Below are 18,853 nucleotides of genomic sequence, written 5' to 3' on the forward strand. Positions count from 1 at the left end.
TCCCATTGATAAAGGCAACTAAGAGAACAAACGGAAAGCCTAAACAAAAAAACTGCAGCAGTCGGATAACTACTTCCCAGCAGAGGGTCATCGAATCGTGCAGCGTCAAACTGTTTTCAGAGGTAATTTTGTGGTCGTATGCCGACGATTTGCCGTACGCATATGCACATACTGCCATGGGGGTGTCGGAAAGGAAAGGCCTGGATGGACGTAATCAACATTGTGGTGGCACTGGCACACCTTCATGAGTTCATTGGCATATAAGTTGACATTTGTAGGCTTTTTTAGGTCTTGTGTGCCACACACACGGCATAGACGTGTCAGCATGGAGATATGCTTCTCCTCAGAGGGTCTATCACTGCTCACCTCCTCCATTTTCTTGGTCAAACAAGCCAATCCTATTCGTCAAAAGACCGGAAATAGGCTATGCATAAAAACCCGTTCCATACATTTACAGTCGCGTTCCCGACTTGGTTGTGGGTGGAAATGTTAGGTGATGTATTCAGGTCACTGGGAAAATTAGCGGTTTCCACATGAAAAATCTCATTCATCTTCTCCAGGTCCTCTAAAAAGGACAGAAAAAATGTCCAGAAAACTTCGGAAAATCACAAATTTTTGAGAGCGATTTTCAAATATGTAACTTACGAAAGAAATGACAGAATTCCACCGGGTTTTCACTGTTTACAAGGTTGTCTTTCTGTCTTGCGATTTGCGCATGTGCAGAATGTTTTCAGCCAGTTGTTGATTCAGAATCGAGCGTGATTCCAAGACAAGCAAAACCTGTCCGTATGAGCCGATGGCGGCGCTCTTCAAAAAATGACGTCATTGCTCATTAACCTCCCCCTATAGAAAGTTATACGGCTATAGGAAAGTTGTTTGTGATGTATTCAGACAAATATATATTTTGTTGTCATTCTTGCAGAAAATGCCAACAAATATTTATTTTTGCATATTAATTAAAGGAAAATGACATCATTTGCAATCAGCACTATTCAAGATTAGTCTGCACAAGCAGCAGAACAGAGAAGTGTCATTGAAAATATGTATATGCTTGTTGTCCCTGTGGTGCATTCTACCTAACAGTAATTTGAAAGTCAGTCACAAAATTGATTGCACTACAGGAAAGTGATTCTTTTTTCCTAGATAACAGCTCATTTGTTTGTTTATTTTTTTTCATGTTTTTAATATAGTACCACTCAGAGACTACGTTATGCCACTACGACCATTAGGGCAAGTTCTGCAGGTTTCGAATGTCACGATCACATTTGAAAAATACCCTGACTTCTACAATGTGACATCCTACACAGTTAAATTGTGCAAGGTTCGCAGAGAATGTCTTAAGCAAAATCGAGATGTCAAGACTGTAAGTAAATTTTTGTTATATGTGTTAGACCCAGTAATGCTAACTTTTGATGATGTTTGCACCATTTTTGTTTTCAACGTAAACTATAATTTCTTGTTCTACTCCCTTCTGTATGTTGATACATACAGTATTCAGCTTGTCAACTCAGCCTGTACATGTGTACACTGCCTGTTATTGTTGATATTTGAATTCTGTTCTTGGCTAGAATTCAAATGTTAACAATAACAGTGCTTTTTACAGATATAGATGCTACGTTGGCAAGCAAAATAATGGGTGTTTCAACATTCTTTCGGGGGAAGAGTAGGTAGGAACTTGCAATTGACATATTAGATAAGAATAATGAAAATATCCTCAAAAGTTTGCATCACCAGCCCTTTAAATAATATTACTTGATTATGAGTTTGTACCAATCATCTGGCCAGTAATACAATGTACATTACATTTCTTGAAATGTTTATCAGTGTCCCTGCTTTTGAAGGTATTACTAGTAAACCAGCTTAGTCAGCAATGCATGGTGCATGTGGCTTTGTAGAATTATGGGACCCAATGATGATGTAACAGACTTGCCAGTCCACAAATCAGTGACTTTTTCAAACTATGTGGTAATAAAACCGAAGTCACATGTCAGCATACCAACATATATAGATGCTCAGATTCGCATCTTCTGTTGCTATTACATTAACATATGTATACTGTTGTATTTTCTTCTTCAGTTTCACACAACATTTCAAAACGTTGAACCAGGAGTATATGAAGGCAGGGTGAGTATTGTCTCTTTCTTAGGCACAAACATTGTCAAAACCAGCATATGCTTGCAGAGTTGATGAACTTGACTTAAATTCATTCTTGCAAACTTTGCCAAGAGAAAGGCCAAGGACCAGTTCTGTTTCATGTCAAAAGAGTGGGACAGCTGGCAGATTCTTTACTAGTAATTTGAGCAAGTACGTGCGGGTAATTTAGTCATAAAATTTGAAGTAGCCTCCTTTCTGGCTCTGCGTTTGTTCCAAAGGGAAATATGGGTTTCATGATTTCTTGAAGGGGAGAAGTGACGCTCATGTTTTGTTTCACTTTCAAAAAATATCTCCTTCCAAGCATTGCAAATGAAATTTAGGATGGAAAGGAAACCAAAAATATGGAAAAGTATGGAAACAAACTAATCTCAGTACATTGTATAAAAAAAAAGTTTTACACAAAGCCAATTCTATAGTCAGGAATAATCACCACCCACTTTACAAGGAATTCAATATTTTACCATCTCGCCGGCGTTATAGGGTTCCAATAACTAGAACAAATAGATCAAAACATTCGTTCATTCCCACTGCAATTTCTGTACTGAATCACAACAGAAACGACTAGTCATCTCTGCTTTAATGTGTTTTAACGTCACTGACCTTTTTAGCTCCGCTGTCAGCGACGCGGAGCTTATCAAATAGGTGATTTTCCGTCGTCGTCCGTCATCCGTCGTCCGTCAACAATGCCTCTCCTCTGAAACCGCAAGTCCAATTGCTTTGAAATTTTATATGCAGTTCACTTGGGATGACCTCACTTAAGTTTCTTCAAATCATGGTGAAATTTGCATATTTGTATTTTTGGGGCATTTTTTGCTGTTTTTGGTAAAAAAATCTTCTTCTCTGAAACCGCTTGTCCGATTGCTTTAAAATTTGATATGCAGTTTACTTAGGGTGACTTCAGTCAGATTTGTTTAAATCGTGGTGAAATTTGCATATTTGTATTTTTAAGGCAATTTTTGTCATTTTTGGTAAAAAAATCTTTAAAAATCTTCTTCTTCAAAATTAACAGTCAGATAGCTTTGATATTTGGTACATATGTCCCTAGGGATGACTTATTACAGATTTGTTCAAATTGTGCAGAAATATTGAAAATTGCATTTTTAAGGCAATTTTTGCCATTTTTGGTCAAAAATGTATTTCTCAAAAAGTACTCAACTGATAGTTTTGAAATTTGGTATACAGGTTTGTATTGGTGAACTAAGTAATACTATTGAATTTCTGATGAATCTGTAATTTTTGTATTTTTGGGGCAATTTTTGCCATTTTTGGTCAAAAAATGTGTATTTCCAAAACTACTCATCTGATAGCTTTGCAATTTGGTATACAGGTTTCCTACAGATCATCTTAATGATATTTATTGATATTATGATGTAATCTGCAATTTTGTATTTTTGGGGCAATTTTTGCCAATTTTGGTCAAAAAATGTGTATTTCCAAAACTACTCATCTGATAGCTTTGCAATTTGGTATACAGGTTCCTACAGATCATCTTAATGATATTTATTGAAATTATGATGAAAATTGCAATTTTGTAATTTTGGGGCGATTTTTGCAATTTTTGGTCAAAAAATGTGTTTCTCAAAAAGTACTGGTCTGATAGCTTTGAAAATTGGTATAAAGGTTTCTACAGATGAGCTAAGTAATATAATTTCTGATGAAATCTGTAATTTTGTATTTTTGGGGCAATTTTTGCCATTTTTGGTCAAAAATATGTATTTCCAAACTACTCATCAGATAGCTTTGAAATTTGGTATACAGGTTTCTATAGATAAACTAAGTGATATTTGTTGAAATTATGATGAAATCTGCAATTTTGTATTTTTGGGGCAATTTTTTTCCATTTTTGGTCAAAAAATGTGATTCTCAAAAAGTACTGGTCTAACAGCTTTTAAATTTGGTATACAGGTCTCTATAGATGAACTGAATTTGATCTTTTGAAATTATGATGAAGTCTGCGATTTTTATTTTTGGGGCAATCGTTGCATTTGTGGTCAGAAATTTTATTCTCAAAAAACTACTCATCAGATAGCTTTGGTTGACATGTTCTTAGGGATTGTCCGATGTGATATATTCAAAGTATGATGAAATCTTCAATTGTGTATTTTGCAGCTATTTTAGCCACTTTTTTCTGGCCACTGCATTGAGCTATCAAAAATTTCCACCTTCTACATCAACATACCAAAAATAGTATTCTCTACATAAACACAGCGGAGCTATATCGGCCACTAGGTCGCTTGTTTAAATATTTTATACATGTCTTATCTGTGTAACTTTTTGACTTGTCCGCTGTCATACAAAGAATTGCCCATGTTTTGGGATAATAAAGAGCTATTGTATTGTATTGTATTGTATTGACAGACACCCTTGAATGTAGATACGTTCTATGCAAAGAAGGAACAAATTTTCTACAGACATCGAAATGATGTCATCCATAAACCTTATTCTGCTTTCGAACAAAGCAAGATCAGTCATGCCATAAAATCTATTGGATAAACTAAGACTGACCTTTTTTTAGCTCCGCTGTCAGCGACGCGGAGCTTATCAAATAGGTTGATTTTCCGTCGTCGTCGTCCGTCAACAATTGCCTTCTCCTCTGAAACCGCAAGTCCAATTGCTTTGAAATTTTATATGCAGTTCACTTGGGATGACCTGACTTAAGTTTCTTCAAATCGTGGTGAAATTTGCATTTTGTATTTTTGGGGCATTTTTTGGTATTTTTGGTAAAAAATCTTCTTCTCTGAAACGGCTCTTCCGATTGCTTTGAAATTTAATATGCAGTTTACTTAGGGTGACTTCAGTCAGAATTGTTCAAATCGTGGTGAAATTTGCATATTTGTATTTTTAAGGCAATTTTTGTCATTTTGGTAAAAAAATCTTTAAAAATCTTCTACTTCAAAACTGCCAGTCAGATAGCTTTGATATTTGGTACATATGTCCCTAGGGATGATCTATTTCAGATTTGTACAAATTGTGCAGAAATATGCAAATTTGCATTTTTAAGGTAATTTTGCTATTTTTGGTCAAAAAATGTATTTCTCAAAAAGTACTGGTCTGATAGTTTTGAAATTCAGTATACAGGTTTCTATAGGTGAACTAAGTAATATATATTGAATTTCTGATGAAATCTGTAATTTTGTATTTTTGGGGCAATTTTTTCCATTTTTGGTCAAAAAATGTGTATTTCCAAAACTACTCATCTGATAGCTTTGCAATTTTGTATACACGTTCCTACAGATCACCTTAATGATATTTATTGAAATTATGATGAAATCTGCAATTTTGTAATTTTGGGCAATTTTTGCCATTTTTGGTCAAAAAAATGTGTTTCTCAAAAAGTGGTCTGAAAGCTTTGAAATTTAGTAAACAGGTTTCTACTGATGAGCTAAGTAATATATATTGAATTTCTGATGAAATCTGTAATTTTGTATTTTTGGGGCAATTTTAGCCATTTTTGGTCAAAAATGTGTTTCTCATTAAGTACTCATCTGATAGCTTTGAAATTTGGTATACAGGTTTCTATAGATGAACTAAATGATATTTATTGAAATTATGATGAAATCTGCAATTTTGATTTTTTGGGGCAATTTAAGCCATATTTGGTCAAAACATATGTTTCTCAAAAGTACTGGTCTAACAGCTTTGAAATTTGGTATACAGGTTTCTATAGATGAACTAAATTTGATCTTTTGAAATTATGATGAAATCTGAAATTTTTATTTTTGGGGGCAATTGTTGCCATTTTTGGTCAGAAAATTTTATTCTCAAAAAACTACTCATCAGATAGCTTTGGTTGACATGTTCTTAGGGATGATCCGCTGTGATATATTCAAAGTATGATGAAATCTTCAATTGTGTATTTTTTGCAGCTATTTTTGCCACTTTTTTCTGGCCACTGCATTAAGCTATCAAAGATTTCCACCTCCTTCATCAACATGTGTCAAAAATAGTTATTCTCTATAAAACACAGCGGAGCTATATCGGCCGCTAGGTCGCTTGTAGAACCTTTGCCATATTTTGTTTCTGTTTTGTATTTAGGTAGCTCCGAGTGGCTGTCTTGAGTGTATATGGCGGGCAACGCAGCCTATCAATGTGAGAGGTAAGTTTTCATATGCAGAGTTTGTGGAGACCCAATAAGTAAATCAGTGCACAAATACACTGAAGTGACTGATCTTCTAGTCCAATTGAAAGCATATTAATTATGCTTACAATATGTGATTTTCGAAATGGCCAATTTTCGTCACATCACAGCAAAAAGTAGTAAGAAAACATAATTAATTGTGACAAAACAACATTCTGGAAACTTACTTTACTATACCATGTTCATGGCCATGTACATGTAGGCCATAGGTAAGCACTGAATTGCAACATTTTAGACACAATTTCACGAGATGTATTCTGTGTTCAGCTAAGGTAATGATACACTCTAGTCAGTGTTACACCCTGCTCTTCAAAAATGTCCTACGACATTCATGTACAGTATGGATCATGCTAAAATGTCATTGTTTGTGAAAATAAGATGTATGTATTTGTTGGCCTTGTAAATGTACTGTATGTAGATGAATGTAGACTATTTCAGTATTTAATATTCCCAAATCTTGCTTGTATGATAAAGAGATCATTGCTGTGACATACATATTATCATTATAACAACTATTGCAATCAGAATTTCTAGATGCTTACATAAGCTTGACCAACTGCGTTAAAAATACTGATATGTGCAGCAAATGGCTCAAAAGTGCCGTCTTAGCTAAGTGCAACTGTACAGTGACACACCTTAATTATCAACGGTAAACAGAAAACACAAATGTACACAGATGGTGATCAGATGCAGGCAGAACACGTTGACATTCAAACACAGTAGCTTTGCGCATAGCAGCATATTAAGGTCCATAGTTCAAAGTATTAAAGCTAACGCTAATGCTTTCTTCATAGAGTGGAAGCCATCTTTCGTAAATGTGGAAGTGACTGCAGAAGATACTGTGAGTGTGTATTTTGATACGACAGATGAAGGATCCGCTGGAATGGAGATTCAGAAATACACCGTTGAGCTGATAAACCTCGTAACCAATGAAACAAGATCACTAGAAGTTACTAAGGTATTAATGCCCAAAATTTATTTGAAGATAGGGTAATCCTTAATATGGTACATTCTCTATTTTCTGATAATTTATATCATAACTTTTTTCCTGGAAATAGATATGTATCATATAAGCATGTCCATTTCATCATCCAATCCATCAGCATTAGAGTTTTTTACCTCCGCTGTCAGCAACACAGAGCTTATATGATAGGTGGGTATGCCGTGTCGTCCGTTGTCTTTCGTCTGTCGTCCGGTGTTCGTCAACTTATTACACTCCAAGCTTCTTCTTCGAACAGCCTGTCTGATTCCTTAATATTTGGAGTACAGGTCCCGAGGGATGACCTTAATCAGATTAGTTCAATTTGTGAAGAAATATGCAAATTTGTATTTTTGAGGCTAATTTTGCTATTTTGAGGCAAAAATCTTCTTCTCATTAACAGCTGGGCTGACAGCTTTAATATTTGGTATACAGGTCCCTAAGGGTTACTTCTGTCAGATTTGTTCAAATTGTGATGAAATATGCAAATTTGTATTTTTAAGGCAATTTTTGTCATTTTTGGTCAAAAATCTTTAAAAATCTTCTTCTTCAAAACTGCTGGTCATACAGCTTTGATATTAGAGATACAGGTCCCCAGGATGGACATGTTTCAGATTTTTAAAAAATTGTGCAGAAATTGCAAATTTGTATTTTTAAGACAGTTTTTTTTCATTTTTGGTCAACATGTTTTTTACAAAACCGCTCATCCGATAGCTTTGATGTTTGGTATGCAGGTTCATAGGAATGATTAAAGTATGAGTCCTGCCACATTTTGAGACTTTTCGTTTGACTTAGGGCATATACTATAGTTCTGGTTGTCAATGAAATTGGTATTTATAAAACAAACATTTACACACAAACTGAAGCTTATTTGAGCGGTTTTTAGACGGTTGTATTATGTTATTTCGACGAAAACATGGGAAAAGTTGCACTTTTCGATTTCCATCATGGCGACATTTTCCGGAAATTGCCGAGCTCGCCCCGTTTTGGCGCAAGTAGCTGTGACGTCACTAATAGAATGGGTGATGGTGACTTCGTGCATTGACTATGGAGATAGTGATAATTTCATGAGTGAAAGCAGTGCAACTGAGAATATCATCGTCACAGAAGATATGACAAAGCTCTCCAGAATTTACAGGCCTGCAATTTTAACAGTCGGAACCTTAACCTAAACGAGAACAAGAGCGGAACTCTTGTTGACCGTCGCGTCAGTGACAAGCCCACCGTGACCACAGTCAAACACACCAGTGCACTACCGTACACACAACCCAAGCTAACAAAATGTAAATATAAATCTGGAGTTGCCATCCCACCTTATTATTACTTCTCAACACAAATTGCCTCGTTCAAAATCTGTATATAAAAATTTGAATTACACCATGACGTTTGTAGATAAATGTAGTAGAGATCAAGTTGAAAATTGTCCACCGTTCATAACACACATCTTTCCTATCAACAGCTGGAAGTGGAACAGGCTGAGGGTCATGTTAGCATAAACACCAAAGGTAGTATTCTCGCCGCAAAATCTTCAGTTTGGCGTTATAAAACCTCACATGAACATTGGCACTTTTAAAAATATGTGACCGTAAAGACATGTCTAGCCAAATTCTCGGGAAGAGATAAATTAAAATTGACATGATGTAAATATCGGGCACACTGGCACCCGAGGCCGGGCGGCTCAGCCGGCCATTTCTGTGACGGAGTGATCAGCTACGCTTCCGCAGTTTTTTTTCTTGATTAAGTGTCAGCGATATAAAGCACAGTGTTCGTTGTTTCATGACTGCGAAATTCTCAAAGAAGCTAAAATATTTTAGGGGAGACTTAGTCGAGCAGAAGGGAACAGATGACGACAACGCGACTGCTTCGTCAACAGTATAAACTTCTTTGCATGCTACACGTTGTGTCACTGTTACTGGCAGCGCCGTGCTGTATTATACACAACCTATCGTTCAGTCTCGCAAAGAGTCAGTCAATCACTAGGTAAACGTTTTAGGAATATAAAATTAGATATCTCCTAACATTACTAATTATAGAGTCACACATGCATGGGATCTAGTACTTGTATTCATTTATTATTTACAATCACTTTCGTAAAGCATCTGAATCGGCGATCAGTCTTGGGGGATGTAAACACGGCCATACTTCTCCGCGGCCCCGCATCCTTGACATGTTTTGGGCAACCTGTCGCAGTCTTGCTGCTGTTCTCGCTCTTGTCCACAGTTGATGATGATACACGCGAAGCTTTCTGGTGACAATGGTCGTACTGGTACGGCATTGCGATTACATAATCGATGTAGTAACTCCAGGAATTAAAGTCTACATGTATCTTACCGTACATCTGGCTTCCGAACCGTGTTTATTGTAAGTCACGGCACTCAAAAATGTGCACCGCAGAAAACGCTTGTCTGAATGCCTCTTTTCCGCACCTTTCTTGTAATTTTGTCAAATGCGGCTAATACGTCATCCTACAATGCAATAAACTGACAATGGCTGCAGTTACTTCAGCCACCAAAGGCGTAACTTCTCACCATGTTGAAGCCACAGCGGTAAGCATTCGCTATGGCGAGGTGAACACACTCACTCTTAGATTCTATTAGTTACGTCATTTCCGGTGGCAATGCCCGCGAATTCCGAAACGACCCGAATGGCAGCTAACTTCAAAGTCGCACAACATATTGCATTTTAATAATATTTAACCGCGTCGTTTCATTGGGGTGATGCATTTATTTGATAAAGTAGGGGTGGCAAAATCATATAGCATGGCTCATTTTAAGCAAAATTAACTTTGAATTTATGCGAGACATACACTTTAAAATATCACATTATGGTGAAATCTAGAATTTTGTATTTTAGGGCAATTTTTGCCATTTTTGGTCAAAAAATTAGTTTCTTAAAAACTACTCATCTGATAGCTTTGATATTTAGTATGCAGGTTCTTATGGATTTACTGAGTATAATATATTGAAATTATGATGAAATTGAAATCTGAAAATTTTTGTATTTTTGGGGCATTTTTGCCATTTTAGGTCAAAAAATTTGTTTGTCAAAACTACTCATCTGATAGGTTTGATATTTGGTAGAAATGTTCTCAGGGATGATCCTAATGTGACATTGTGTATTTCTGCAGCTATTTTTGCCGTGTTTGGTCAGGCCATCCTGCAATGAGTTATCAAAGATTTCCACCTTCATCAACACATTTGTCACAAAATAGTAATGCGTTACATAACACAGCAGAGCTCCATGGACCATTTGGTCACTCGTGATAGTAGATGTCAAGATGTGCATGCCAAATATCATCACAAGCTAATTTTCCCATGCCAGATTTTCAGCTGACAAAGTGACACTTTCTGCTGTTTGCATGGAATATTGTTCACATCAAAATTTTCAAGGGTTTCGCTGAGACATATGTTTGGTTGCTGAATACACTTGTTGCGTTAGTATGTTGCCTCTCATGAAGCCCTCTTAAATACTAATCTATTTATTCAACAAACTTAGCATTTAAAGATAAATTTTATTATGACCATTTAATTGTTATTACTATCATCTTTCAGAATCCTGCACGTTTTCAAATTTGGCCATTGGAACTTACAAAGCCAAGGTAAGTGTTCCAATTTGATTGAGTACAAATCTTGAAAAAAAGAAAGCTTTTCCTTTCAGTTGTTTTCAGTTGTTATGGTTTAAGACGCTGAGACACGTTCTCCCTCTAAACATGTAACACCCACTTCACATTCTGGAATACAATAATCTGGCAACTGACATGAGAAAAGGTGTGAACTAATCAAAAAAATGTACACCATTGAAATGACTATGCCACAGTGTTTGTGATTATAGCTTGAAGCTTGATGCTGGGTAAATTTTATCCTACTTTGAGTAAGATCGCATTGCTGTTGGTTGCATCTGCACTGCAATAACCACACCACGATTTTGTCACAGGCCAAAGCTGCCAGATGTACAATAGGCTGTCCATGGGCCGTGTCTAAAAGTGTCCAGGTACCGGTAAAAGTCGAAATACCACATCCACATACAACAGGTATGGAAATCCCTTTCGGTATGAAAAAAGACAATCAGGTTTTGTTTCTTTATCCTTGATGCTGTAGCTTACTCAACATGAAATTCTTACAGGAGCTAGAAAAAGACGATTACGTCAATAATTAATCCAGGGATTCTATAAACAAAGCCAGCCCAGAGTGCTAGAACTCATGACTTGTGTCAGTGTTTGTGTGTCTGTCAATAGGGTCCTGAAACATCTGTGGTACCTGTTGAATAGCTGTATTTTCCATATTCCAGATTCATCATCAAGTGTATCAAGTACAACTGTGATCGGAACACAACGACACGATCCCTCAACCTTACAGAAGGTGACAACACAACCAAAGGATGTGACGAGACTTGCCCTTGGCGTGGCCGGTGGGGTGATTGGAGGCTTACTCCTTGTACTCGTCTTGTACTGTGTAAGGAGAAAGAGGAAGTCCAAATCAGCCAACTACTTGTCCAACTCCCCGTCTACCTCCACATTTGGGATCATCGAAGATACAAGAGGCAGTTTAGATGACCCTACATGTAAGTACATTATGAAACACTGGATTTAGATAGACAGCAATATGGGCAAATCTGTGCATAGAAGAGCATAGTATATTCCCACACACGTATGTGCACCACACTGCACTTTCAAGTGTTTTGTGGTATGCATTCTAATTGATTGAGTCTTGAAAAAAGACTTCCCTTCAGTTGTTATTGTTTAAGACACTGAGAGACGTCTTCTTCCTCTTTTGTTTTTAACCTTGTGTCAGTGGAACACAATGGTATCCATGCAGTGTACTATGTCATTTTATCCCAGAAAAGGCTTTTTTCACAGATTCTTTGTGAAATGAATCTTTCAGTCAGAGAATTTAGTCGGAGAAAGTCATGGAGGAGACAGTGAGATGTACGTCACTAATTAAGAAATAAACTACACCCAGTGACATTATACCACAAGATTTTGACCAGTTCATGACATACGTGCACAAGAGATAGCGAGTGTGTGTAAAAAAATAAACTGGTCAAAATCAAGTGGTATACCAGTTGCTGGGGTGATTTAATGCTATTATATCATAATATTAAATTGAAATTCTGGCCTGAAATATCAAAATGGGAATATTTCTCTAGCTGAGAGCTCGTGCATGTTCTTACTCTGCTATATGTGAATAGTATGGTTATTTTCATGTCTCGACCAATCAGATCACAGTATTTGTGCAATCAATATACTGGTGTGATACAAAGCTTTATACCGGTACTCTTGCTTCAGTAAAATTTATTTTCAAACACAATGGTGTTTTGAACCAATAGGAGGTTCATGAAATGCTATCTTCGGATAATAAGTTTCATTGAGCTAGCTTTGCATAAGTGTCTTTAGAAGTAAAGATCTGATGCATTTATTTCACTTTCACAATCATTAAACTCCAAATTCTTATACAGTGGAACAGTTTTACTTTCGGTTTGAACAAAACAAGAACTCACTGAGCAACAATTTCTGTTTTGGTGAATTTGTTGACTAATACATCGGTCAATGTGAAAAGTACGACACAAACTGATAATTGCAAAGACAAGTACTGTTATGAAGAATGCAAGAAAGTGAAATGCCGTAGTTTTTAATTTGTGCCCTCGTATTTATTCAGTGCTGTACAAGTTGGTAAGCTGTGCTGCATGGTTGATATACAGTGCTGTTGGTGCAGCACTCCATACAAACAGAATACTCTGTGCTTTAAGGTTGAATGCACCCTTGGATGGATATTTGAACTCTAAAATTTCTAAAACTCTTTTCTGATCTACCACTTGTTTGGGATCATTTTAAAGCTCTTGGAGCAAGAACAATTATCACTGTCTTTAATCTTTCGAAAATTGAAAATTTTATTTTTTCTCATAGAGTTAAACACGGGGATGGCAGCCATTTTGAAATTCAAACATTATTATACGTTAAGTAATTTGTGTCTCTTGTACAAAAAATTGTACTTTGACCCCTGATTTTAAATCTTCATTTGGTGAGAGAATGGTTTAAAGTTTCATTGAGGAAAGTTTGAACAAAAGTTTAAGTCTTTCACTTTCGAGATGCATACTACCTTAAGATGATTCACTGTACTATGCTGTAACCATGGTACAATATGCTGTTACTCTTATTCAGGTAATGAAGATGATACGGAAGCCCTCATCAGTCTCACTACCCCTCAACCCCAACCTCCTCCACCACCAGAAGGAGGGGAGGAGATACCACCATACAGATACTACAAGCCACCTGCACATGATCAGATGTCTGGAACAGATGGAATGAGCAGCATTATCCAAAAGCTTAATATGAGTCCTGACAACCAGGAGGTGATATTTGACCAGTACAGGAGGAAGGAGGCCGAAGGAGAAGAGGTGAGGCCCGTTCTATCTGCAGATGAGGAATTGACCCAGAATTGGTATGGTGGCCCTGAGTACCATCCAGAAATGTACAATGGCAGCACCATTCCTGGCAGTTTTAGGCCCCCGTATGTGTACGTTCGGGAAATCTCTTTGGAAAGAAAAAGTGATGAGGCAGGCGGAGACAGGTTCGATTCTGGCTTTCAGGAAATGGAGCAGCTTGAACGTATGAGGGACTTTGATCAGCTGGAGCATATGAGGACATTGGTCGTGGAAGGCATGAAGGCTCACACCTCCACCGTGTCTGCCGACATACACAACGACAGCCGCAGCATCAACATATGATGAAAATCAGCAAGTCCTCTTGGGGGACCAGCAGAGAGCATTGTGCGGTGCTGGTGATGAGTACTTAAAAAAACCTCATGTGACTTCTAATCATCGTGGTATATCTTTGGATAATCCCATTTAAATGCCAATCCTTTGGTAGATCTCCAGTTGTACAAGATGACTTATCCGATTATGTGGCTTAATAAATCACACTAATCCATCCAAGCAATATAGAGCAGGGTAATTATGAGCAGGGGTGCAAAGAGGTGAAAAAGAGGTTGTAATCAATTTATGCAGAAACTTTTACTAAGGAAAACAAGCAATAAATTATTAATAATAATAATGATGATAATAATAATGATAATAATAGTAATAATAATAATGATGATGATGATTATGAGTAATTTACAGTTTAATCTCTCAGATATTGTATTTTTGTATGTATATGCCGAATAAGGGATGAGAGCCAAATTCAAAAAGGTGTCCTTTGGTCTGTAAAAATTTATTCCTTTTTTTGTATAAATTTTACCGTGATACACCAGAATTACCTGTAACCATAAACCCTAGAGTGAAAGGGTCTATGCTGTAATCATTGTAATATACCGTACATTCAAAGAAACTTTGAGTGCCATAAGAAAGCAATATCTTTGAAAATTAAACTTGAGATGCATTCCAGATCAGATGTACATATTGTATAAATAGAGTGAATATTTCACTGAACAATTCTTCAGGGAAGTAAGAGAAAGACAGTTTCTGCAACTGGAATGCTGTGCAAGTGATATTGATTGCCATTCCTTTGCCTTTAACCCTTTCACCACAATGGTTTAGCCCAAACCCATTCTTACCAATGGTAATTGTGGACATGTTTACAGGGAATTAGGGGTGAACAGGTTAATCATCAAATGTTGGCACTACTGTTTTGATTCATACAGAGAAGTTGGACCTGCAGAAATATATTCTAGGGATGGAAGGGTTCTCTATGTGAAACATTGTGATTATGAGCCCACATCCGTAGTTCAAAGGTATACTGCCCTCACAGGTGAGCGGTGGTTCGCACCATAGACAGTGGAGGGGGTCTTCCCCCCTCCACTGTCTATGTTCGCACAGACATTATGAATAAACATAAATCTCATTGCACAATTAGTGACTTTTTACCTCTGTCATTGAGGTGGCCATGTGAACAGAAATCCCAGAACGAGTCAGCATCTATATCTGTAAATCAATGATGTGAATTAGCTCTGCTGACCCAAAATGTGGCAGTACAGGGTCCATGGTGACGCCTGTAAGTTAGGATTGAAACACTGTATAAGTGTATAGGTGTATCCTCGATCACTTTTACAGAGGGGTTTGTCAATAATGCCAGATAGAACCAGCTGTAAGAATTGACAGGGTCCTTATGCCACAGGAAAGCCCTTGAAAATCTGCGAATTTTAAAGTGTTCTTCAAAGTCCTGGAACATTGATAAGCCACCCATGATTTTCCAACATTATGAAATGATTGGTTATGACATTGTAAAAATGATATATTAAAATGACATTTTTTTAAAATTGGAACTTGAAACTGGTATTTTGGACCTCACAGGGTCCTTGAAAATTGCTAAAAAACTCCTTGGAAGTCGGTGAGTTTTAAGTGAGTATTAGTGTATGGACCATGGTTGAGGTTTAATCATCTCATGGAATAAACATCAGTAGTCCAAGACATCCTGGTCAGTCTTACTAATCCAAGAGTCTCTGATTGGATGCAAAGTCAGACGAATCAATTTTTAAGTTTATTGATAAATGATTTTCCTTCATAAGTATGTACAACAGAACTATGCAAAAAATTAACATATGTGATTTTGCAGTATTAAAGAACTATTATTTTTTAGTGCTTCTTTTGAAAATATAAGTTGCAATGCCTTCATGCAGATCACCTACCAAAGGTTTTAATTTGGTTATTATCTGGTTATTAGCCTTGCCTAGTTATCCATTTGGAATATTTTAACATTTACATTGCTTTCATATTTGAAAATTGCAGCACAACAGTATACTTTGATAAAAAAATTATGCCCATATTATATGTACTATTTATCAATTTTAAAAAGATTTCATAATTGTAGTACATTTTTAATAATCAAATACATCATATTCCACAAAACTGCCATGTTAGAACGTATCTTGTTTTGCTGATTACAGTGGTTTTGTGTTGAACCGGTGGGAGTATGGGAACTAGACGGACGGCGTTCTTTGAAGAGTTGACAACACTGTCAGGCATAGTTTTCCACAAAGCGGTAATATCGGTCAATAAACATCGGCCCTTCAAAAGTTGAAACATTGTCTGGAAGAGGGTCATGTGTAGTCAAAATAACACCACACATCCACACACACACGCCACTACAAACTGTCAAGAACGCATCATTGTTGTCAAAATAGTGTATTATACTTTTAAAAAAGTATACTTTTAAAGAAAGGCTTTATGTAAAGGTTGTACAAGTGCCATTTAAAAACTTGTCACACAAAAAGTCCTTGTTGAAAAGTTTTATTTATCCAGTGGCAGACAACAAGTGAATGCACTCAGGGTAGCAGGCATGGTGTGTAAAGATCAGATACTGTTGCTTTGTCTGTGTGAGACCTCCTTCCAGACAATGTCAGCTTTCACAGAGTTGATGTGTCTGTAATCAGCTGATAATACCACTTTTAGCATATAGTTACACCAGATAGCATTGGCAACTCCTCAGCAGTTTTACGCCGGAATAAAAGGTGCACAGTGTTCTATAGACTCAGTACGCCCAAGATATCATGCGATGGTGGTACAAACTAATATAGAAATACACGTACTTGTACGGACGTTTGTGCATGTGACTTTGTTGGTACTGTGGTCCATTTGAATTCCGGGTTTGACCCATTTGACAGTTTGTCTAGTTCCAGTTCTACCTCTGTTTCAATGCAAACCATTGTCAGTGGGCAGGAGCAGTGCTATTAATCTTAAAAGGATGAAGTGTTTATATTTGTCACTTTTGTATAATTTCATGAGTCACTTTAGTGCTTTGTTGTCTGACACTTTGTGTTGCAGTAGTTGATACAAAACTTCAACCCTGCCAGTTGACTGTTGGTTGATCACTCTGGAACTGTGGATAAATAATGCATCGGCATAACCAATGAAAGACATTTGGCATTAACCTCTAAAAGCGCAAAGTTTTGAGGTTTGGACATTTGACTATGAAATTATGAATTGAATTTTCCCAACAGGATACATTAATAATTATGTTTGAAGATTATACTGCGGAAGAATTTTTTTGGACAGCAAACAAGTTCAAAGCAAAACCTCTGTGGTGAGTTCCCAACATGGTTTCAATGAGGTAACCATGACATTTTGTTAGTGCAGCTTTGTGCAGGATCAGGGCTCCCCCCCCCCCCAAAAAAAAAGGGAGATGACTTTGTCTTGTGCTTCTTTTATTTATCCACTGCCCCTCGGAAAACCGTGCCATGAATCTTGGTATCTTTTTTTTTTGAGAGAGAGAGAGAGATCCAGTCAAATGATCTGACAGGAACTCTAACAAACCACAGACTTAAACACTGTATATTTATGCTATAGTTGGTGCTTGCAATAATGCATTGAGTCACACAGTGTCTTTTGTTCATGGGTTAATTTTCTAAGTATTAGCTATCCCATTGTTTCTTACATGTAGCAGGAACTCCATGGTGAAAACAGTGACATTGTTAACATGGGTTAGAAAGATTAACTACAAGATTTTTCAGTATGTTTGTTCAGAAGTTACCCTGCACAGAGGTGCAAGTTCAAAGGTACATTTCATAGATCCATACAACATGTGTATTCCACTTTTTGTTCAAGTATGCAGTGCACTTGCACTGATCATAGTTTTTAAGGTGAAGTTTTTAAGGTTTATGTCAAATATGATCGTTGACTGCAAAGGATTTCAAAATTCAATAGTTTAAGTAGTTTACATGTATTGTAACTTGACAACTTTTTCTCGAACTACAAGACTGCCGACTAGAGCAAAAACTTACTTCAATTTTCACTCATGTACTTTTGTTTAATCAGAGAATGTGTATATTTCATTTTGTTTTAGGCAGGGGATATGTATATTTCATTTTGATTCAAGCATGCGGTTTGTATAGAGTTTGTTTTAAGCAAAGCATATCTGTATATTATTGCATCTATGAGAACCTGAATGCCAGACTGAAATCTATTTACATAGTTTCATAACATTTCATGTATGATTTCTCTCTTACTGTGATTTGTGAAGGCTATTTTAAAGAGAGTTGGCAGAAATGAGTTTTCGTTTACATTGCCAGGTCAAAATGTTTTATCTTAACAATATCAAACCTGATGACTTGATTGCTTTAGCTTCAATATATGCAATGAAAAACATCCTCTCCTTTCCTTGTAAAATGCTTGTTATTATGTTACCGTTTTAGCTCTTTGAAATTAATGATGTACATTCTGTAGAAAGCCTATGACTCTAATATTGCCGAAAGATTAGTGTACTGTTTAATTCACTGTTTTTACATGTACTGTTTTGAAATAAAAAAAAAACAGGTACAGAGGACTCAGTATTTTGTTCCTATTTTGTATGCTGAATGCACAACTCATAGAGCCTACATTTAAATTTCATGTTGTGTGAGTGTCATTGAAATGCTGTGTTTTCAATCCTAATCCATGGTTTAATGTCTTGAATTTCTTAGTTTTAGCTTTTTTCCAAGAGAATATGCAGATAGAACTCACATGTCCGATAGCCTCTGTCAATCATTGACAGTAATCAATACATATCGGTTAAGTCACAGTCCCTCTAACACGATTGGAACTAATTTAGGATAATTGGGTCTTCATATTTTTCACATTTCTCAAAAATGTTAGGTGCCATATAGCTGAATGTT

The 18,853-nt window shown here is 36.6% G+C and overlaps 1 protein-coding gene across 1 annotated transcript; it reads left to right on the forward strand.

Annotated features, from left to right (window-relative positions):
- The first annotated feature begins 1,138 nt into the window (after positions 1–1,138).
- Positions 1,139–18,525, forward strand: LOC139134386 (uncharacterized). Its single transcript, XM_070701247.1, has 9 exons — positions 1,139–1,363; positions 2,077–2,124; positions 6,190–6,250; positions 7,087–7,250; positions 7,424–7,445; positions 10,823–10,869; positions 11,205–11,301; positions 11,559–11,831; positions 13,429–18,525. The coding sequence occupies exons 1-9, from the start codon at positions 1,211–1,213 to the stop codon at positions 13,992–13,994; spliced, it is 1,431 nt and encodes a 476-aa protein (XP_070557348.1). The 5' UTR covers positions 1,139–1,210; the 3' UTR covers positions 13,995–18,525.
- Positions 18,526–18,853: the final 328 nt, after the last annotated feature.

The sequence above is a fragment of the Ptychodera flava genome, chromosome 6 (assembly GCF_041260155.1).
Source record: "Ptychodera flava strain L36383 chromosome 6, AS_Pfla_20210202, whole genome shotgun sequence".
Lineage (NCBI taxonomy): Eukaryota > Metazoa > Hemichordata > Enteropneusta > Ptychoderidae > Ptychodera > Ptychodera flava.